The 24,259-nt window shown below is 35.1% G+C and overlaps 1 protein-coding gene across 1 annotated transcript in view; it reads right to left on the bottom strand.

Moving 5' to 3' along the window:
• The window catches only part of ldlrad3 (low density lipoprotein receptor class A domain containing 3), a 100,538-nt gene that overhangs the window by 55,904 nt on the left and 20,375 nt on the right, over positions 1 to 24,259 (bottom strand). Inside the window, 1 exon segment of the mRNA XM_032548522.1 lies at positions 7,388 to 7,534. Within this exon segment, the coding sequence (XP_032404413.1) occupies positions 7,388 to 7,534 (147 nt within the window).

The following is a 24,259-nucleotide window of genomic DNA, read 5'->3' as shown; positions in this document are numbered from 1 at the left end:
GGACAGCCATGTATTGAAGTTGCATCAGATCCTTTCCATTTTCTTACGAAAGATTAAAAGCACCTCCTAAGATGTTTAAAGCTTGGGATATAGTTTTATAAACTGACCCACATAAATTTTTCTCTTTGAACTGTCTGGTGTGTTTCTTGGTCTTCATGTTGCTATTTGTTCACGCATGTTCTCTAACATACCTCTGATCTATTCACAGAACAGCTGGATATATACTGGATCCTCCAACTTTATGTTAATCTATGTAACAAAATCCTGATAAAATAAAATAAATTAAATTATACGGTTGTAATGTGACAATATGTGAAAAGGATTACTAGGTTTAAATGCTGTTGCAAGGCACTGTTACTGTGAATTAGCAACACAAGGACTATGAAGTGAGAAAGGGTAATCAACTGAGAACATACTACAAAGTCTACAGATGGGCTTTTGTTTGAAATTTTGCTAAACCTTTGAGAAAAAAACCTAGAATTCTAGTCTTTCTCAGCAAGATACTAATACAGTGTATTGTGTCCTTTAACATTACATGGTGAACGCTTCTTCCCAAAGTACAGTACATACCAAAAGTTTGGACACAACTGTGTGTCCAAACTTTTGGTCTGTACTGTATGTATTGAAAAACTTTATTTACATGACTCAAGCTGACCTTTTTCCAAGAAGGAATCTGAAGGACACACTAACAAAAGGAGGAGTCCTGGGTCTCAAAATAAGAAAGAAGTTTGTCTTATGTTGGTCAATAAATATTCTTGACTATTGAAGACACAATTCTCGCAGCTTGGCGCATTGGGCTTATCAGAGAGGAACATTTGCGATGAATAATAGATCGAAGGAAGAAAACTCAGTGGAAGTTTTTTATGATTCACTTAAAAACCTCAGCACAGGCGTTAGCATCAGCATATAATGCATTCAGGTCAACAAGAAGGCATGGACAAACTTTACTTTTGAGGTAAAGCGACTGTTCGTGATAAAAATGTATGAAATCCTTCACCGAGTATCTGCTGAGGTTCCTGTGTGGGTTGATCTATCTCGCAAGCCTTGTACAGCTTATTGGGCTCATTCATTCCCTGTGAGTGAAAGCTTCAAAGCTTATTCAAATTTAATAGCAATACTGACAAAACTACCAGTGGTGTTATTTTCAAGTGTCAAAACCATTTGAAAGTCATATTTTGCTTAATATGCAAAATGCTTGATTTTAAACCGACATTTAGTTAATGAGACAGCAAAATGTAATCACATTTGACCTTTACTTGAGGCAACGTAGTATTCCTTGGATCTGAGACAGCCACATCAGCACAATCTGCTGCCTAATGGGCTTAAAGGGGATCCACTACAGCTGTCTTCTGGTTCAAATGCTTGCAGTAAAATTAGACACTGATTTGGAGAAAACTTTGTATAAGAAATATATATGTTCATGCACAAAAAGCACACTCTTGTCGCTCTGTGTTGCTCTTGTGGTGGACTATGACATATTCTCCTGGACATTAGATCTTGTAAGTTTTTGAAACTTCTTTTGTAAGCAACCCATTTTTATTCACCTGCCGGCCTGCTCCTTTGCATCCAGCTCTCTTTGCCCTTATATGATGTGAATGCATTGCTAAAACTCCCAAAATGGTTTGTTAAACTTTGATCAACCAAGTTAAATAAGCAACATTAAACAATAATCAATATAAGCATAAGCTGTATTGCTGGATTGAGATGGATTTGGCAAGTTTTTTATGGTGCAACCAACATGTTCAACTCTACAGCTCCATGATTGGATTTTTCTTACAAATATGTCATTATTACAAGGACGTCAACAACTAAGGATTCATTTATACTGATATACAATAAAATAATGGGTATTGGAAATATTCAGATGGAAGCCCCCATCACATGTTACATAGGACAAAAAATTAAGATTTTAATATGTGCAAAGCTTTCCTAACATCTGAGAATGCAAATCACAACACACACATAACTTAAAGTCAGGCCTTTTCTGTAAAGTATGATCAATGTCACTTTAAATCTTGACTTACTATGAAAACATTATATTACCATAGATAGTTTTATTCGCCTCTTAGATTGTAAATTGTTATTGTGTCACAGTAAAATATACTTTTCAAAAATAAACTTCAAAGCAAGTCAAGTCAAAAGTCAAAGAGTTCTTTAAGTGTGATCTTTATTTATTTATTTTTTATTTATTTGCATGTTTTTAATTAGACATGTCTCATAAACATTCAAACTTTTATGTAATCACCATTAATATGGCTGTGGCAAAACCTCTGAGCCACATTTCAGATAATAATACTGTATTTCAGAATAATTTGTTAACAATGAACCACATGGAAGTGGCTCAGGGAGGAGGGAAATGGCAAGATTTCATCTGATCTGCAGAGATCATATTGAGTCAAGCTGCTATAAAGACCCAAGGGCCTTTTTGATGAGGAGTTAGAACTCAGAAATGATTTCCAAGTCCAAATATTATATCCTGACAAGACCGCAATACCCTATTACTACAGCTATGATGGTAGTACGGCAGAAAACCTATAATGAGAACAATCTGTCCAGTTAGCCCTGCCATCCCTGTACTTGAAGTACAGCCTATGCTGTAAACATCAATACACCATAGGGAAGGACTGAGTCCCTGCAGCCAGAAAAAGACATTTTGTTCAGGCAAATGATTTCTTTAGTTGTGTGCATCACTTTGTATTTGTATGTGCCCCACAACTCTATATCCTGCATGACATGTATCTATAGAACAAGTATTAAAAGAAAAATGTGACTTATGAGAGGTAAACAGACAGAAACCAATCAAATGGAAAACATTCAATCAGGAAGACAATCAATGTTTGCTTTAGCTTTGACATCCATGCATGTAGGCATCATAGTTCCAGTACCAATCAAACTGTAGTTAAAACATGCAAAGTGGAACCCTTTGGATCTCAGACCCTTACTTTATCTAAAGCTCATATTTTTAGTTATCTAAGTTGTATTCCTTGGGGGTAAAAGTCTGACAGAGGAGATGAAAAGGCTTTAGAAAACTGTCAAGATGATTCTATTTTCCCAAAACAGTCCATATTATATCTCTAAAACCCCATCATTCGTTTCTAATCTTTAATGATTTATAGTTGGTGGAATTCCATAACATAATGTGTTAGCTCATTGTAGAACTTAAATGTTACAGATTCACTTCACGGTTTCCTAATCTTTAGCTTCTTCAGGATTCAGAGGTAACCAGAACAACCTCAGAGATCTTCTCTAATATCCAGCTGAATACCTCAATTTAGGCTTTGATGAGAAGAGAGCTGCTCTTTTCTCATCAAAGCCTAAATTGAGGTATTCAGCTGGATAAAGTTCAGGTTGGCACCTTAACACTTGCTTGTCAACCTCTCTGGATGTCCACTCAAGGCATCACAATACCAAATTATTATTTTCTTTGCAGTTGTGAAACGTTTAAAACTTCCCATATTATTTCATTACTCATAAATCATTTGCTTACTTAAACAACCCACTCTAAAGAGAAAACTGTTCTCTGAATTTAGAAAACTAAAACTACATCAAAATCTTGCCTTATGCGATGATAATGACTTCTCTACTGTCAGATAGACCACAAAACAACCCTTACTCCCTCCTTTCATGAACTTCCTCTCACCTCTTGGAGGGGGATGATCTTATGGCAGGAAAGAGAGCTGATAAGGATTTCAGGAGAAACTCCTGATTCTTCTACTGCTTCATTAGGATTTGGCACTTGTATCATGAGATATGTTTTAGTTTCATCTAATTTTAATTTTTGTACCTTTTGTTGTTCCACTACTAAAATTGTAACTTATATTCTGATATTTTGTCAGGAGGTACTTTAAATGATGGGTGAGAGAATGATTTGCATTACAGCTGCCTGTTCTTTCCTGCTGAGCTGTTGTCTGGGTTTCTACGGTTCCAGCTCCTTTGCTGGAGCCTCATTGTTCTTTTGATCTTAACATTCTTATCATGGAATATGTCTTAATTGCACTTTGTTGTCTGATCTTAACAAACCTGTTGCTTATTTTTATTTTCTTATTTTTCTTTGCAACATTCTCTCCTATTTCTTTTCATTTTATCTCCATGCTGTTGAACCAACACTGAGGTCATAAAATGACCTTTCAATCATCTGTGTCCTAAATATTTCACCTCTTCTTTGCACATTTGGAGTTTGTTCTTGCTAACTTTGTGGCCTTCTTCAGCTAAATGTTTCAAATTGAGCTAAAGTATCCTTTTACCACAAATCTCATAAATTTACCAAAACTTCCTTTGTTTGATCAATTTCTATTTACCAAGAGAGTTTCATCTAGTTTCACTGAATCAGTAATCAATAAATCCTATAAATTTAATAATATTTCTCTATTTTAACAAAATTTTGGTCATTATTAAAAAGACAGTTTGTGAAAATATCAAGAATCAGCTTCATGCTGTAGTTTGTTATCTGGGCAATTCCTCTTACAGTTAGGGCCTGTTTCTCTAAAGATCTTCTCTGTTTTATCTTGATTCTCATTTCAATAAAATGCTCCCACTGTAACTCATATGTAATTTATTCTATTTTTCTACAACCTTCTCAGCCTAGGAGTAATAATTAACATTATTATCTAATATTTTAGTTCTCAATTCTATATAATTATTACTTGTATTTTATAAACATCCTTAGGATCATGCAAAGCATTTTTAGCTGTTTCTCTCTAAGATCTATTTTCTATTTTCAATCATTAAGTTCTTTCAAACTGCTATGAACCTTAAACACAATTATCATTCTAATTTTCAAATCATCCTTTCATCCTCTTTAACCCACTTACACCTTGCCTTCTTTAACTATACCTACTTTTCTTTCCAGCTTTTAGATAATTATTTTTTTTCATTTTGTTTATCTTTAGAAGCTACATCAGAAGCTGATGAAGCTTCCTTATCCATTGCAGTGTTTATTAACGCAAGCTGATAACCGGAAACCTTACTGCCTACTGCCGATCCTCATTGATTAATGTTGAGTCTTGTTACATCATGTAATGTTGAGCCATCTTAAATATGATGCAAACCTGAAATTCCATTTAAATTAAATTTCTTACTTTTTCAAAAACTTGGTACCTGGGTGAAATTCTGCAGAGTAAATCTATAAGTAATTTGCAAAAATTTTTATGCGTTGCAGATATTAATAAACATAGATACACCTCTAGCTAACAACTTTTAAACATAATGTCAGTTTGACAACAATATTTTACAATAACTAAGGTGATTTTTAAAAAATATTAATATGTACTGTAACACAACATTAAAATTGCTTACGGACAAATTGACAGCAAACTGTCAGTTTTGACAGCAACCTGTCATGCCCTTCTGTTGAATAAATATTGAAACATGAGTTTGTGTGTGTGTGTTTCATCTTAGCAGGGGACAGATAATTATGATTATGCTTGCAGAGAAAAGTACTGAAGCCCTAAGGATTCCAGGCATTGTGTCCTCCTTAGATAATACCCTTCCTGACAGAACTACTGCTGAAGCTATCATAATAAGTCCTTCCTGCACCTCTTCTCCTTCCTTTACTTTCCCTTTCCCCATTCTTCCATTTATCTGTCTGTCTGTGTCTGCAGAGACCCGTTTGGAGCAAGAGCATTTTCATGAGGCAGCCGCCTGACAACTAGCCATCTATTTAGGGATAATAGGGCCTACTTACGCCAGAAGCGATAATGCAGTTGTCTACAACAAGTGCAAATAGTCCCCTGACAGCAGAGGCCGGCCGAGTGTGATGGCTGAAGATCTTTTGGTATAGGCGCTTCACAAAATATCAGCAAAAAAAAAAAAGGAACTGGGCTGCTTTTATTCTTAATAAAAACATCTTCAAGTAAACTGAGTCAGACATAGGACAAACTTAAGATTTGGGTATGTTTTTTTTTTTGTTTTTTTTTTGCCAATCTGCACAATTGTGGGAATATAAGGTCATACAGATACTGTATCTGGTGTACAGAATCCGCACCAGATGGGCAAGTTTTATTTTTTACAACTTTAAAGTCACAAGTTCAGGTATATTGGATGGGTGGTTAGTTGATAAAAATATTTTATTAGGCTAATTACCAAAATCAAACAATTTTCACCTATATTTGCTCTTACCACTTATTAGCCATGAGGGAATAACAAAATATCTTGTCATTACTAAGCTACAGAAAGAAAAAAAACATGAAAATATTGTTATGAACCATTAATATTGAAGGGTCTGCAAGTCTATTTAGAAAATCAATCAATCCATCAAATATAAAGTATAAACTCCCAAATAATTTTGTCTTTGTTTTAATGATTTCTGTAAAGCTGTTTAAAAGCGACTGCTCTCTTACAGTCACTGTGTGATGTTGCTGTTAGTTATCAATAATTAATGACTACCCAAGGCTGGAAGGCAAAACATGCTGGGGTCGTAGCATTATAGTACAGCTCTAAAAGTGAGATGAAAATCTGCAATCTGTAGAAAAAAAGTCACTGCAGACTTAAATGGCTGATGACACTAAGCCGTACGCATGTTTGTGTGTACTGATGCGCTATGGGACACTGTCAAGAGTTGTCTTCCTGTTCCCTAAACTGCCCAGAAGACAACTGAGGGATGAAAGACAGCTAGAGGGAGGGAGAACAGAAAATGAAGAGAAGTGACAGAAGAGAGGATAAGCCATTTGTAATTTTGCTTTTCTTACGAAACAAATTTAGTCAGGTAAAAAGAGTAAAACTCCTTTAAGAAGTGGCCTTAATGTTTTTAATAGAACAGCTTCTACAAAGCAAATTAGAAACCAAAACCCTCAAATAAGTTAAATTAGGAAGACGCTGACACACAGAGAAATAAATGAACAGGATGATAGGGATTTCAGTTCGTCTTAGAAACTCAAAGTCAATCTTCATGAGCAATCCTATCTTTGTGTGGAGCTCAAAGTACGTTGGGAGGGAGAAAAAAAGGAGGAGCAGCAGACCAGAGGGATGAGAGCCAGCTAAATGCAAAGATCAAAAATGAGCCACTACAGTTGCCTTAGAGTAAAATTATGTGTTCCTATTTCCACATACAGAAGTAATTGGTCTTGTCTTTGATGGTATTATGTTTTGCCATGGTACTGAACTGAGGCTAAAGGAATGGAGGAAAAGGGAGTAGGATGCTTGCAGTGGGGGAGGGCAATGTGAGCGCTGAAGAGGGAAGTTAATTTATGTCGGCAGAGAATTAGGTTTTACTGGCCCTTGTGGCTCTGTGGACCGGGTGGGAAGAGCAGTGAAGACTGTAACGCTTTGTGGTTCAAGAGTTGAAAGACCACTACATGGCTCTAAGTAGGCAATCTGGCTTTAGCACTTTCAGGCACAGCTAGAAAGCTCTAAAACAGGTTTTGATAATGGGGTTTAAGCTTGAACTTACGACAGCCTCTCTCGTCGCTCCCGTCAACGCAGTTGGGCACTTTGTTACACTGCCAGTCACTTGGGACACACATTCCATCTCCACACATGAAGTTCCCAGGACTGTTACACTCAGTGGTGAAGTTATTCCCAGGAAGCTTTTGGCTCTCTGATTTGGAAAAAAAACAGAGTATTTTACAATTTCTTCACTCCATAAATAAATCAATTAAGGATGCATCAGCAGCACAGTGGAAACGCATAACCTTTATGGTCTGACTCCCTTAAAGGCATAAACATATGATAGGGAAAGCTTTTGTTTAAAAAGCAGAAGGGAAAAAAAGCCATAAAAATGAATACTAAAACTGAGAAGGTCTTTCAGGAATAACAGTACGGTTGGCAAAACTATTCCTTTAAAGCGAGGCAATTTCTTAATGGAAAAAAGATAATAACCCAAACACTGGTAAACACTCACACAGAGCACATACTTTACACATTCAACATAGATGCACTGATTCCCATACATACCAGAAATAGACACTTTCACACAAAGAATGCACGCTAATCGAGGTTGGGCCCGATCTAGTTGACGCAGTGCAGCTGCAGCATAATAGGCTGGAATGTGAAACATGACCTTTTGGCTGAGGGTTGACACTGTGCGGCGAGCGGTTTCACTCGTAAACAAAGCTATGTGACAGTAATGAGGAGTTCCGGACAGAACGGATAACACTTATCCTGCAGCGTCAAAACTATGGTGCACTGAAGGGCCACTTCATATAAATTCAGAATGAGATGCAAAAGGTGAACCTGAAGTTAAAAATCTTGATCACTTTTCATATTAATGGTGGTGAAGGTAACCAGAACAAAGTTGAACTTTCTACAGTAACTGCAATTAAGTGTCAGGGCAAGAGATGAATAAATGAAAAAAAAAAAAAAAAGTGCAAAATTTGTCTCTTTTCTGATTAGTTAACCTCAAAACTGTATTTAGCAGCTTCATTATTTTGTGTAAATTGTTAACAAAATATTGTATTCTATAGTTTAATATTTCAATATTTTAGAGCAATAAAAAATAATAATTGAACAGGAGACCTGTCCTGTACTGCGCCTCTGACCAACTAACTACTGACAGGAAGCGTGAGCGCCCCACAGTCATGAACATGACTATGTGTCACTTAAATGACATCACCTTTCTGATAATCTGTTGAGATGATGTAAAGTTCTGTTTTGGCTTTTGCCATTTAGAAATGGGATTTCCATCTGAAAATTGACCAAAGATAATAATAATAATTTGAAAATAGTGTTATAATTTCTATTATGTCTATCTTTACTCTTATTCAAAACTTGCAATATTTAAAAAAAATGCAATTGCTGCTTTCACAATATTGAAACTGCCACAGAGCAATATTTCTCTGTGGCAGTTTAATCTGTTATACTTGTTTGGAGATAACAAAATTGCATCAGTCACAAGAAATGTTGCAGACTATTTCATGTAAACAACACCTTACTTGTGACAAGGGTGGTTGGAAAAAATTTTATTATGTATGAATCCAGACTTCTTTTGGTTCACGAGTAAATTCATGGCTGTCAATAAGATATTTCCTGCTGACATGCAAAGCCAAGAAATAGCTTAAAAAGTGACTTAAAAACATATTTTCATTTCTGAAGGTAAACACAATAAAGGAAAGAAAAAAATGTCATTTTTTAAGACACTCTGTGGTTAAAAATATTATTTAGTAAGCTGTTTAGATTTGCATTGCACAGATCCAGCCTTCCCATCTTTTTCTACACATTTTTACACTTTTCCAAATGGTGTTCTTTATTTATTTATTTATTTATTTATTTTGGATATATTGTAAAGTAAAGTAAAGTAATGAAGCTTTACTTTACTTTACAAGTAAAGTAAAGTACTTGTAAAATACTTTACTCGACTTACTTTCAAGTAAGTCATACATTCAAACATCTGGATAGACAGCAAAACAAATAAAAGTCACATGAGAAAATACCCGCATATGTGTTCATATAAAATAAAATAAAAAAATCCTACAGTAGTAATAAATCAAGTTAAGCTTAACACTCAAGAATCATTGAGATCAGGAGGGGAGAGAATGTCTAAATTAAATGCAAAACAAAATAATCTCTCAGCCAATTAAATTGAGATTTAACCCTTTAATCTCAATGCGTAGTATCACTACAAAAACTAATAGTGAAGGAAGCCTTCCTATAGAAAAAAAAATAGAAAAGCTCCGTTAAGTTTAGGGGCACAATACATCAGCTAAAATAAGAGCCCTCACCACATTAAAATTATTATGGTGGCAGCCTTTTGAGGGCTGTGTCAGGGTGACAGACGAGATATGAATGTTTTGTAAGCACTGTGAGTGGCCAGCAGCAAGTCTGCACTATGAGAGAAGCACGACTGCAAAATGAATATCGCTCAAATTAAAGGTCACCTTACAGAGATGCAAATTTAGGTAGTTATTCACATGGAGCAAAATATTACACACTCACATTTGAGAAGAAATTGACAAACAAAAACGCCCAAATTTAAGATTATAATTTCTACCAGAAATGCTACGGTCCCTGCTGTCTTTTTTATATTTTGTTATTTTCTCAGCATCACCAGAAAAAGGATTTACAACACTACCTAACACGTTACTAATCAATGTCCATTAGATGTGAAATGACATCTTGTAATTTTAAAAACTGAACTGAATATTTCTCGTCAAAGTGAAATTCTAAATCCCAAAGTGTTACTTGTTTTGGTATAAATTGTTGTGCCCAGGTGTCAAGGCAAATATTTTTAGCTTGATAATCTGTATGTTTGTGACTCTCATTTTAAAGCAACACAGGAAGTAGTTTTTGAGTTGGGTGATAGAGTCACCAGAGCAGACAAACAAAAATTGCCTGTTATGTTGGCTGACATATGACGTTGAATAAGCATGGATGACGTCCTCATCATTTGTAAATTATTGTAGTGGCAGCTTCTGAATGCTTGGTGGGCAAAAGAGAGGGTGACATACATGATGTGAATGTTTTCTAAGCTCTTTGAAATTACTGTGAATGGCCAACCTCTAGCCTGGAAACAGAGAATATTTAATTACTAATGATGCTGAAATATCTGCTGAGCTAAAGGGCTAAGCTAAACACAATCTAAGGACTAGTCAAATATGAATCTAACTCTCTTACAACGATTACAGAATCTTTAAACCCATTTGTAAACTCTAAATGTATTCTTAGTTATTCCCAAAATGTAGCTAAAATCTCATTAAACCCTGATTTTTCTTGTCGTATCTCCCTAGGTAAATATCTTATCACAATTCTAATATTGTCTCTCCATTAATAGGTCAAACAAAATCAATAGTTATTTATAACATAAAGTTGAAACATTTTACTCTGTTTCAAAAGACAGTTTACCAAAAATGTGCACAGAATACAGATTACTTGTTCCGTTCTTGATTTCTTTGAATATATGGTGCTGCTAGCCTACACTTATACTTCAAATCAAGTATAAAACTGATGATCATACCCAGGTAAACAAGCTTATGCAAAAATATGTTCAAGGCCTCTCAGTGTTGACAGCACTCCAGGGAAAAACATGCCAAAAATGTCCACTCAGAGGAACGCAAAACAAATGTAAGAGAGAACCATGCGGAAATAACTTCAAAGGACTGTTGCAGGGAGGCAGCGGGTTAATTGGAAAGTTGCTTTCAGGGCATGGCAGAATGGCAAAGGGACTGTGTGTGGCCAAAAAGTGCAGAGGAGAAAGAAGGCTTGATAGACAGCTAATCTGTTCCAATGTTTCTTTGATAATGCCAACAGAAAATCTTTTGTAGGCCTGTTAGGAGCCCTATTTTCTGGCAAGCTCAGTGCATCTCATTCCAAACCTTAAATTGTTGAAGTGGTACAGTAACAAGCCTGAATGCTTCTGCTGTTTACCACTGGGGTAACAAGAAATTTTAACTCATTAGGAAAGTAAGTGTACCAAACTCATTACATAGAACTTCAAAGCAGAAATTATGTTGTTTGCAACATTCCCATCTGACAGTTATAGTGGCTGTATCCATGCACACTCTGTAAAATAACAAATCTATATACCTTACTATGTTGTGGGTAGCTAGAAGCATTGTGAACAGCAGCAAAACTTTACTGTTGTGTAAAACCGTGGTCACACAGTGCGTGTGTATGAGGGAGAAGAGAAGGAGATAAGGCACGGATGGTTCTGGACAGCTGTGTATCTTGCTGAAGGAAGTGTAGACCAATTACTCAGAGTAAATATTGACTGTACTATCTTAGCCTCTCCACACAGTCAGACCCCTTCTATCTCTGCACGTCTTCTCAGGTTACATTTAGACTGTTAAATCATAGATGCTCGAGACGCAGGCTAGATACTTTTTAATTAGCATTTAAATTTCTCCTTGTTTTAAATAAAGCCTGAGCGAATCACTAAGGGGAAATTTCTTCCCTGCTAATTTTTCAGTTGAGCTGTTGTTGCTGGTGATCTTCAGGAGCACACATTAATTCTAATTTAAAAGGAAAAAGTACCTTCAGTATAAACTCAGGTCTAATTTCCCAGTGGTTTTGGATAAAACTCCAACTGATTATTAAATTACCTGCTGCATATATTTGTTGAAATTTCAGCAGATACGGTGGAACAATAGGTACACGTTGGGTGACAAATGGTATGCAATATTAAGTCCACTGCTGGATTCTGAAAATATACAATTAGTTCATGCAGAATAATTTTTTTCAGCTAATGCTTGAATATTGCTGCAGTAGCTTTAAGAAGAGCCATGACTCTTTCACACCATTCCTGTATTCTGGCTCACGATTGTCTTTTTAATGTATTGAAGAAAAATAAGATAAAAATCACAAATGCACTGAACAGACTTTTTTTCTGGCCAATTAGTTTTTCCGCCAGTAAAGCAAAACAACAACAAAAAAGGGCAGTTGGCAAATTGATGAAAACTGCCGATGCTGTAAAAAATTAAATGATTAATCATTAACTGTAACAATTTGATCATAACATCTGATTTAATTTGTATTTAGAATTATTTAATGCAAAAAATTGCTTTTTTTTGCATTTTGTCTTATTAACTGTCAATGAATACAATTATAACATTTTGAGTACCCTAAAATGGTAGGTTAATGAAAATAATACAAACAACTCCCATCACTTAAACATTTCCTAATTACGAAAAGTTTTAAACCAATTTAACATAACCTATTTAACATAATCTAAATGTTTTAATTAAAAAAGAAAAGCAAACATTTTACTACTGCTGTCAGAATAAAGTAATATGATTTGTTTTATATATATATATATATATATATATATATATATATATAGTCAAGAAAACCAGAGATCATCCCACTTCCCCATGCTGGAGATTTTAGTTTAACAGTAACAATAAAAGAAGTTACCTTTAAAATTAATCACACTAGTGACATCTAGACCAAACAGTAGACTTAAACTTCAATAAATGTGATGTTTTTATCTCCTGCAAACTTAGCTTTAATTCTACTTCTTTTTTCTATCTAATCATAAGAAATCATAGTCAGACAGAAAGAGCCATGAAACAGGGAGAGCTGGTAGCACATCTCCCCTCTCAGAAGAGGAAGTAGAGAGTGAGAGAGTAGAGAGTGAAGGGGTGCTGTTTTCAAGAGGAGCATAAGTATAATCTGATATTAGTTTTGCACTCAGGCTTCCTGGTGGAACTTGCCTCCATTCAGCTGCTTAATAGACATCTTGCTTGTAGCTCGTTTTTATAATGAGTCAATCCAGTACTTTCTGGTGTGACTTTCAGTCATACCTACAGGTAGTGCCCTGAAATTGCACTATTTATCTGCTTTTTTATGTTAGAAGGACAGATATTTAGAGGAAAACATTCTCTATAGCACCTATGTTTTGAAATTTGCACTCAGTTTTCAGATTCTACAAAAAATGTATTATTTATCATTACGATGAAGGTAATGAACTGATTGCTGTATGCAACTTAGTCACAAGTGTTTGTTAAAAATTAAAAATGAAAATATATATCCTAACTAAGTTTTACAAAAACTGCATGTTATATAATTGAATGTTGGAATGATCTTAGAAAATTCTATCCAATTAGATTACAAAGTATTGAATTTAGAGTAATGAAAATTATTATTATTATTTTTTTTTTTACCTATTTCGAGGATATAAAAATAACATAATGTATTGTACATGTTAAGTTTCCAGTAGGTAAGATTCCTTAAAGCACATAATGCTTCTGGTCATGGCAGCCTGGAGACCTCAGTGCACTCAAAGCATTTCTCAGAATATGTAAAAATATGACCAGCCACCCACACACACAAATCCTATGAATATTTTACACTACATGTCAGTTAGTTGCTGGATAGCCTATTTGGTCGTAAAATCTTAAAAATCTAAAATCTCATCTACACTGTAGCTCTTGACAGCAGCTACAGAAAATATGGCAAACTTTAAAGCATATAAATGGCCTAGCGTCTCTTTAAAATATCCCTTCAGTCCTGTTTGGCCAAGTCTATTAGAAATAAATGTTGCTGCAAAACTCAACATGGAGATAAAGCCAAGCACTTTACTGTTGGAGGAAAATATATCCCTTGTAATCAGGGACAGTTATTGAGACAAAGGCATCTTAATCAGCCTTGATCAAAGACCAACCAGTTATGACTCAAAATTCTGAACTTTTGCCAAATAGTAAAAACACAAAACTTAAGCCCTACAAGGTCATGCCAACATCACTCTTCAGTGTGGAAGTTATTATGAAGGGAAAAAGATAATTTACTCATTATTAGTAAGGTGTTGAGAAAGAAACTCAGAGGGATGTCAGAATTTATTTCAAAAAGTATCTTCAGCAAAATGTTGAGGCGTATAAGTAGTATGTGAGAAGAAGGCTGCGTAAGACGGAGAGAGAACAAGACTTCCTGTACAGAAAAGGTGATCTATTCTATGCTTTGCAGCTTTCAACCTCAGTTTCTCATGGAAAATAATAGATTTAGAAATGCTGCAGATCTGTTTGAAATTTCAGAGTGATGTTCATTCTCTAGAAAAAATACAAAAAACCTGCAATGTTAGTAATGACAGATATTTTAACTAGTGTTAAAAGCTAAATACAGTTTAAATTATGAACACCTTAATAATGTTCTGTTTGTTATAAAGTAATAGAAAAACGCTGCTTTTAGCCACTGTGACATTTCCTCTGCCCCTAATATCAGCTATATCAATCAATATTAGAAGGTAAAAGCGTCACAAAATGCTCCAAGAGATTGGAAATGGACCACAAAAGTGTAATCAGTACATCTGTATTGTGATGCACAAATAATCTGACTATAGTGTTTGATTCTTTGAATGGCGTCACCGTGATAGAAAAAGATGGTGAAAGAGAAGCATAAGTGAATGAATAGAAACCAAGAAAGAAAAAAAGAACTTGACATGGGCATACTAAGCAATTAAGCAAGAAAATGGTTGAGAAGTAGGCTAATAAAAATGAAGGGTCCCATTTTCCGCCCCTGGATCCCAAGCAATAGCTACCCTAAGCAACTCTCATTCCGTGTGCTCTGCAGAAGAAAGGTCAGTGATATAAATCTAAATCTGAGAAGACTGTTGACTGGGCTGTTACGGCTTTCACCCCCTGTTTCTCAGAAGGCCTGGACATCTGACCCGCATTGATTAGCCTCGGATAAAGGTTCTAACTCAGACTGAAACAGCGCCGGAGAATTGATTGGGCTGGCATTGTTCAGTTTGCAGGACGGAGTGAAAATGAAAGTAATACCAAGGGAAGGAATGCAATAAAAGACAAAAAAAATCAACCAGTTCTGTCCTAAAAAATAAATCTCATCTTCTTATTTGTGGACCATGAATGTAAGCATCTCCAGTAATGCACCAGTCTGTATCAGAAATATCTCAACCGAATCAGGTGGATATACGTGCGCATGAAAAAGCATGCCGAATTAAATTCCAGCCTGATGATATCAATTCACACATGGGCAGCAAGGTCTGCTACCACGGAGGATAGAGAAGGGCTGAATCAATACAGCATAGCCCTGAATAAAAACTAGCACTTTCAGGTTCACGGATAAAAAAAGTATTTTTCAATTACACATGATTTTTAATGGGTTGGCTATACAAGCTCGAGGCTTTGAGGCGCAGCAGGGGTGTGGAGGTGATTTGGCGCTTCCCTTCACAATACAAGACACACAATATATTCTTGTGTGTTGGTTAGAGAGTGAGAGAGAGAGAGAGCTAGACAGAGAGACAGAAAAAAGAGGGAGAACTTTCTAAAGAAAAAGGGATATTCTGTTCTGTTCCTTCAGCTCACTGAAGCGTTCAATAAAAATAGGCACAAGTGTAAACAAACTGGTCTGCATCAATTAGAGCCACCTCAAGGACAGACTTACAGGAAGCATGATGCAGGCAGTGAGCATCAGAGCAAGCAAGGCCTTAATGGCCATAGATAGAGAGAAATCAGTCATCCATGGAAATAAACAACAAGCCGGAAAAGTATGAAACCAGCTTCTGTCTTACTGAGCTGCTGTTAAGCTTGTTTCATTTTATTTTCTTTCAGTGTCAAAGGGCAAATCTCTTCTCTGGATCCATTTGTTTACAGGGAGGTATTGCTGGCTCCATGAACTGTTATGTAGATAGTGTCATTTGGCAATAAAAGCTAAATGAGCAATTCACAATAAAGTTAAATTGAGCAAGGCCCACAATAAATTTGAGCTAATTTAATTTTACTGTGAGAAGAACAAAGTGCAAGTTGGAAAAATTTTCATGTAAACCTATGCTTGTTAAACTCACTCCAGTCAGTCAGAGGATGTCTGATGAAGAGCTATGAAAACGGATTACTACAGTTTAAAATTTGGAAATAATCCTGAAATTTCTCAAATATTTCATATTTCTAATATTGTATCTGTTTTTTAAGAAGATTTTTATACTGTATTGCCATTTATTTAGGTTCTGATCCTTGTCTGAGCCAGTTGATTGTAATGAAATATTATAATAATCAAACCAAAATAATTCTAATAACCCCGCAGTTGAACCACATGTTAATAAAATAAAGTGAAAAGCTTAAATCATTAATTGTCAATGCAGACATGAAGCGACCTGTGGCAGACAGATGAAATTTATACCTCTAAAAATTGTGCACAAATTACTAGAAAGATAAAATTATAAAATGGCAAAGTAGGAAATTGACCAGCGACCCGACAAAATATACATAAAAAATTGTTTTATGGATTTATATTCTAGGACACACACAAAAAAAAATCATTAATGAAAAACTATTTCACGTTATGGTCAAATTCAGGAATAAAAAATGTCAGGCCAAGATTTGGATGGTTATATATCGTCCACATGGTCATTCACAGCATTTAAAATGTCTATCTCCAAGGGCAAGAGACACCTGGACAGTGGTGCTACCAACTGTACCACTGCCTGCAATTTAATATAAGAGTATTATTTTATCTGTTTGTATTAATTTAATTTCCAATGGAAAAGGCCACCCAGCATACTTTTTATGGCTAAAATTGTGGCAAGAGTTTAAAGTTGTATACCCTTGGTCTACTCCATTTCCCATTTATGGGAAGGTTGACATTTAATATTGTCAACCTTGGTGTGTGTGTTGACTTTGTTATGATAGTGGTTATTTCAGTATGTAGGTCATTTTATTTATTTTCTCCTTCATCAAGAAGCATGGTTCCAAAAATAAACTTCATGAAAACAAAAACAATAGTCACATTGATGTGAGTAACTCACTTGGGAACAGCATTTTTTGTTCCCAAGTAGATGAACATCAAAGAGGTTAGGACACGAACATTTCAACACGTTTTGTGTTTTGACTTAAATTCCTCTGATATGTGTTTTCATATCCAAGGCAAAGTTCAAAAACGAAACTTGACGTTGCTTTCTTTTATGCTTGCTCCAGCTAAACAAGGTGAGCAACCAATAAGATGAGCAACATGAATACTCTCACAAGCAGCCAGTCTTCAAATGAATTCTTCAGTGGGGAAAAAGCACATCCAGCATCCAGAACAAAAGTATTGTTCCCCTAACAAATTTTCTTTAACTTTGCTTATTTTTCACACTTATTGACAACAAAGTTTAATATCAGACAAAGATAATCTGAGTAAATACAAAGTCCACTTATTAGGGTGAAAAGCTTATTCAAACTATGCACATCCAAATAAAAATTAAAAAAAACATTTTCCTTATTAAGTCATATATAAACACAATTATTTTTTAAGCAGAAAAATCACTCCTCAGCCTAAAAAAAATAAGAATATGTTGGTGGTAGTGTGATGGTTTGGTTTCTTCTGTTGAACTAGTGACAACTTCCTGATGTTAATGAAACTATGATGCTCAGGGTTGAAGTCATTAGTTTGTGACTTGAAGTGAACTTGGATTATGCAGTAGGATAAAGAACCGAAAAACATAATTGAGTCTGAATGACTCAAATCAATAAAATCATATTTAAAATTTAAATCCAATTAAATTGCTGCTTCATGATGCTAGAAACCTTCAATATGGCTGATTTAAAACAAACATGAATGGGCCAAAATTCCTCCACAGAGACGTACAAGACTCTCTGACAAAAATATTTCATTAGTACAGACCATTTACACATTGTGCTACATATTTGTAACATATTTTTTAAAAATCAAATCAAGTTATTTTTTATCTCTGGCAAACAATAACTGTTGAAGGGCAGGTTAGGATACATAGATATGGTATTAAGGTACACAGTTGCACTAGGTATAACTTTTTGGTGATTAAGGTTAAGTGCTTTAAACTGTTGTGTCACAGAGATAAGAAACTTGAAAACCTTGTTAATGTACCTTGAAATGCTCTCATTTGCTGAAACTTTATTTTAAGTATTTTGTCTTTTTGGAAAATGAGCTCAAGGTTGATTTTTGACTGTTTTTGTTATTGTACAAAACCTTATTGGTTACATTTGATCCTTGTTTTTTTTCCTTCACATTTGATCAGTGAATAGCTTTGCCACAAAGCTATATCTCACTTCAGTCCCTATTCCCCTCCACATTCGTCTTTGCCTACATCCTCTGTGATGTTAATCCTGAGCTGACACTAATAGGCTGAGGCTGTGTTTATGTAGCCACTCTCATCTCTTAGAGGATTAGATGGACAATTGCCCGTCTGATACCCAAGTGGTTAAAAGAGGAATGCAACAAAACTAGATGTCTGAAAGTTCCTTTTGCTGCCATTGTGAGGGTGACTAATATAGATTTGAGACTTTAGCACTGAGACTGTGTTGTACTGCATTTGTGTTCTAATCCTTATTTTGCATCTCGGTTAAGATGGACTCATAAACAGCAAGTATAAACTGTTGGTAATGTATTATAGGCTCACTATGATCCGTGATCCCACATTTAATGGGAGGACAGCCTATGATTAATGGAGCGCAATTTCACCAGTGAGACTAATTTAGCCAGTAATTGCTCCAAAGATTCAAATAATACACTAAAGCAAGAGCAAGGCCTGCTTGATAAAGAATTTGCCTCTAAATAATACATAATAATAACGCACAGTCCAGGCAATATGCTCTATCAATGCTGCCAGATAGCTGTAGGTGCAAGTTTAGAGAAATAGTAATGTCTTCATAACTAATTACACAAACAAAAAACAAATGAGGGCATTGTACCCGTTTCCAGCTCAAGACCATGGTCTTGGATTTGGAGGTGTTGATTTTCATCCCAGCCACTTCACTCTTAGATGCAAACTGCTCCAGAAAAATCTGAATACTATGACCTGATGAAACCAACAGAACTGGAGACATCATGGCTGTGCCTACACATTATGTCTATAAAGGTTATGATGTGATCAAATAGTAAATGTACTTATTATCATGCTATGCAGATGTGGTTTCTAAGATGATTCACTCACCTCTGCATGCTGAATGATTGAAATGGTACCAGTTGAAGGACAGTCTAAGCTATTTTCTGCTAAATTTAGCTGATAATCTTGTGCTTTGATTTCCACCTGGTTAGCCAATAGTTGAATAAAAACAAATCAGTTCCCTCTATTCCAAAACACATGCACTAGTTTGCATCATCAGCAACACATACTTTATTGTATTGCAATATTACAATATTTGATGTTTAACAAAGTTAACATATTTTATACAAGTTAAGATCCACCTAAAACACATTTTTATATAGGTCAACATACATGACCATCTATGTAACAGCTTGGTTAGAGCTGTGTAATAAGTAATGTAGGTTAGGGATTAAACACAGTTAGGTTTAAATATTAATACAAATACTTGGTACAGGTGGGCATGATTTTGCATATACAAAAAAAATAATAGTAATACCAAAGTGAAATGGAGCTATTTTTAATATTCTTGCTATTTATTCAGATCGTAAGTTTTGGAGATTTGAGCAGTCACATATCTACTTTTTTATGACAACAGTTTGGCGCTAATCTCATGCACTTATTAGAATAATTTAATGTTTTGGGGTTTTTTTCTAAAAGGTGCAACTGGAGCATTTTAATATATATTTTTATAGATATTCTAATAAAGAAAGATACTTTCAAAGAAGCTGTGAGTAGCCTCTATTTTGCCTGCTTTCCTTAAAATGCTAAGGGCATCTATAGTCTTCAAAAACATTATTATGACTTCATAGATGACAGATATATCATGCAAACACACTAAAATACTCAATTGATATTAAAATGTTCATATATTTCCCCAAACTTGACAACCAGTACTGTAAGGATTTGCTTACAGGGGGAAAACAAAATCAATATTTTCTTTTCTGACTCAGCTTTTACTTTACTCTGCTGGAGTTTACACTTGTACTGAAACTACAAAGTGTTTCTCCAAACTGTACACATAGAGTCCACATTTGGGATTTTCTAAGAGATCTTCGAAGTAACCCCAGTGATCAGTAGATCATTTGAAGTTTTAACATTTTACAAATGCTAAAAAAAAGAGAAAAAACATAGTTGTAGCTGTAGTCAATATAACAAGCTGTTCTGTTGTTTTCTAAAACCGCTATGCCTTTAAAGAACTGTTCTTTTCCCTCTAAATGACCCTTTTCTCTCCAACATCAGACATTCCCCTCCCTCCCAACTCTCTATTTCTGCCCACTGATGCACCATCAATAATCCAGCCTCTTTAACAAGGCCAAGGCTTTTAAAGTGAGTCTCGCCCATGTAGATCCCTGCTGGTTGCTGTGTGGTCTCCTTCTAATGAAAAATCTTACATTTTGCTCTACAAGGCTGCCTGAACCTCATACCGTGGAATGTTAATAATAGGTGTAAGCTTAAAAAAGTTTTGCTAAGATGTGGAGAATATATTTATTACAAGATGTTCTTGTTTATATTTAGGTGCAACGGGGAGGATTCCTAACGCATGAATAACTCTCTGACATGCTTTATCTAATTAGAAATAATTTTAGGTTTTGATGTAGAGAAAAATGAAAAACAACCTTCAATTTCAAAATGAATTTTAATAACCTAGATGCTGTGGTATGATCATAACTTCAATATGATTCAATTTAACAAATTCAAAACATTCTAAATTTAAAGAGACGTGCATCCTGACCATTTAAAAAAAGGAAATAAAATTAACCGATGCACAAGTGATATGGCACACTTTAGAATTAATGTGTTTTGAGGCTCTTTTTTATTGTTATATTGGTTAAGGACAATTATTTGTAACGTGTTGCGCTATAGTTGTGCTCACACACGAATGAATTCAAGGTTAAAATAATTTAATCTTGAACATTTTAAAAACATTGAATCATTTTGGAAATTGGAAAAAAAATTTGCACAACACCAATCGAATATCAGTATCTATTTTGTTTGCCTGTGTGTGAAAAAGTATGTATGTGAAGGCGTACGTATCTGTTCATCCAACATCTATAGAACTATTTCAGCAGAATACCATGCAACTATGACACACTGATAAGGAAACATAAAAGGACACAAAAAATTTGATTTCTAAGCAAACCTAATTATCGATATGCATCCACACATGCCAAAGCTAAAACAAACAGGAACATCTGATCAATACATACAGGAAAGCCAGCTACCTAATTTAGCAAATTACACAATATAAAATAGGCTAATTAAGTGATAGATGATAATAACTAATAAGATATATTCTTTCACACAGTCGTCATAAAGGAGACACAGACACACACACTATAAGTCAAGTAAATTCAGCTGGCTAAGAAAACAATTAAATAATAATAAAAAAAGAATGCCAGAATGACACACACACACACCCACGCACCTGCACCCCCACACACAATAATAATGGAGATTTATCTCTCCACTGTTGCGACATGCATGATCAGGTTGAAGGATTGCTGCACAGGCTTATCAAGGAGGAGTGAACTGAGTCAATGACTTAATGTAATCTGTTGGGTTTTCTTAGATACAAAGTTTTTTTCAATCAATTTGAATGAAGAACTTTACTTGAGCCACTGATCGACAGAAATGTGTGATTGTATTGAAATTCCTTTTTTTTTGCAAAATTCCCTGAGAAAAATAACTTTTCAGTCTGGAGTGTCCGATAAACTCAAACATCCACATAGTATAAGTATCATGGTGCAGTGAAGACGGTTAGCAATAATTTAGAAAAATTAGATAAAATGTTGACATAAGAGAAACTGGATGTTTGTCTGGAATGAATGAAAAGATAGAATGAAAAAAGATTTTGGAATATATCAAGATTTTGACAGCAAGATTACAGTAAAGGAACTGTAGGGAATTCTGTCAAATGCTGAAACATGATGAAAATCTCTGGTATTTTCTATATGTCTGGTCTAACAGGTAGGATTGCAAAAACAGATTTTTTTTTCTTTCAAAGGAAATATCAACATCCAGCTAAAATTGTTTTAAATCTACTGTGACAGAACCAGACATGAAATTCTGGGCCGCAATTTCAAAAAGGCTGTTTAACAGAAACAACTGGACTAGATGTGGGAGAAACGCCATACTCACAGTGAGTGAGCTGGGCTCAGTTTTCCTCAAATTGAAGAAGTTGGGGTTTTTTTCAAGGTGAATACAATTATAAACACTCCAATATCAGTCAGTTTTGATCCAAACCCTTTGGATATTTGGGTATTTAGTAGAAAGCTGAAGGAGAATTTCATTTTCCAGTTTCACTATGAGTCCAAGAATACATTTAAATCAACAAATAACTTCACCAGAGGAAAGATTAAGTTTGAATTGGACTATATAGATCTGGAACTAAATTTGAGGAAAAACTATCTGGGTCAATACAGACATCTGTTGTCTGGGTCACTGTGGACAACAGATGTCCGTTCAATCTGATATGGACAATTTTTACAAGATAGAGTTAAAAGTCAAGATGGCATCTTGACTCCCACTAAAGACAGCTGAATGCTTAAGTTAAAACAAACATTTTATATTCTTGTTTGTACTAGTTAATAAATATGAAATATTAAGAAGATAATTTTTTTTTGACATGATTAACATTCTCTCTTGAGAGATGTGCACAAAGTAGTCTATAATGAATAATATTTTGTCTAATATGTTTTCTTTCTCCACAAACACATGTTTAATAAACAAACGGAAAGGATTAAAAGCACATCTACTCCATGTTTCTCATCAAAAATTCAAAGTCTTATGAATATGCTAATGCAGCGATGCCTCTCGGCGCAGTGGCACGCCACATCACACCCACTACTGCAGTGGCGGTGGTCTGATTACACTTCAGCCTGAGCGTAGCCACTCAAATCACACATTTCATTTCATAAATACTAAATTTAACTGCTGCTTGCATGTATGTGTATTGCATGTGGCCTGGAATCTTTTAAGCCAAAAATTCAGGAAGGGTGAGAGGATCAAAACACCACAATTTCACTCAAGATTTGTTTCCTCATGTGCCAACATGACATTTTCAAATCATTAGTTTTACAGGCAAATAGGTCTGCAGAATGGGGTCTTTTTGTCTTAAAACTAGTATATTGAATGCCACAAAATGTAGATGAATGAATCACAGACTGCTGATCAAGGAAGATTCAACATTATTTTACTCTTCAGCAGAAACCATGTTGTTTTTGTTTAGCTTTCTTACTCAGCAGGCCTTTTTCACTCGATCTATATATCTTTCAGCTGTGTGTATATGCAGTAAATGAATAGACAACCTCGAAGTGACACAGTCACAGCGGGAAAATATATTTCGAAGAAATATTACTCTACAGTAACATCATCATCAGAGCGACTGAGATGCATGTGGCAATGTGGTCACTATCAGCTGTCTTCAGTGACATGCTGGGTCTTTGTTTTGATAAAGTGTTCCTGAACTCTGTGAGAATCCAAAAAAAAAAAAGACACGGTTATAAATTTTGAAAAAGAGGACACTCCCTCCCCTTACAATTCTGCACTGCATCAGAGTAACTTTAGTATATATGAATTATAATATGAATTGCAAAAATGCTCCTTGAAAGTTTTTTATTTATTTATTTATTTTTGCATATAGGCTGTTACACTATCATTGCATCAGCAATCCATGTGCAGCTTGTCATTTCCCTTAATTGCTGTGCATCATGTATCTAGATGATTATACAGCTCAGATATCAGAGTCTGCCATTAAAGAAGGCTGTGAAAAGCCTGTGCTGGAAAGATGATCCAACCAATTAAAGGCTGCACTGATATCACGCCTCATGTTACTGGTATAACTTGATTTGTCTTTAGATATAAAGATTGGCATTTCCAGTAAAAACCCATAATTTGGGACTCCCTGTTTTCTTTGATATTGCATTATAATGCAACATTTAAGTCCACTTGTCTTTCATCATCAATCGTCAACACATTAAAAGCATAGTGAAAAGCTATTGGGGAGGTGAGGTGACTTAGGAAGAATGTGAACAGCTGGAAATCTAGGATGGTATTGTT

The sequence above is a fragment of the Xiphophorus hellerii genome, chromosome 2 (assembly GCF_003331165.1).
Source record: "Xiphophorus hellerii strain 12219 chromosome 2, Xiphophorus_hellerii-4.1, whole genome shotgun sequence".
Taxonomy (NCBI): domain Eukaryota; kingdom Metazoa; phylum Chordata; class Actinopteri; order Cyprinodontiformes; family Poeciliidae; genus Xiphophorus; species Xiphophorus hellerii.
The sequence above is the reverse complement of the archived record's forward strand: the minus strand, read 5'-3'. Positions and strand labels throughout refer to the sequence as shown.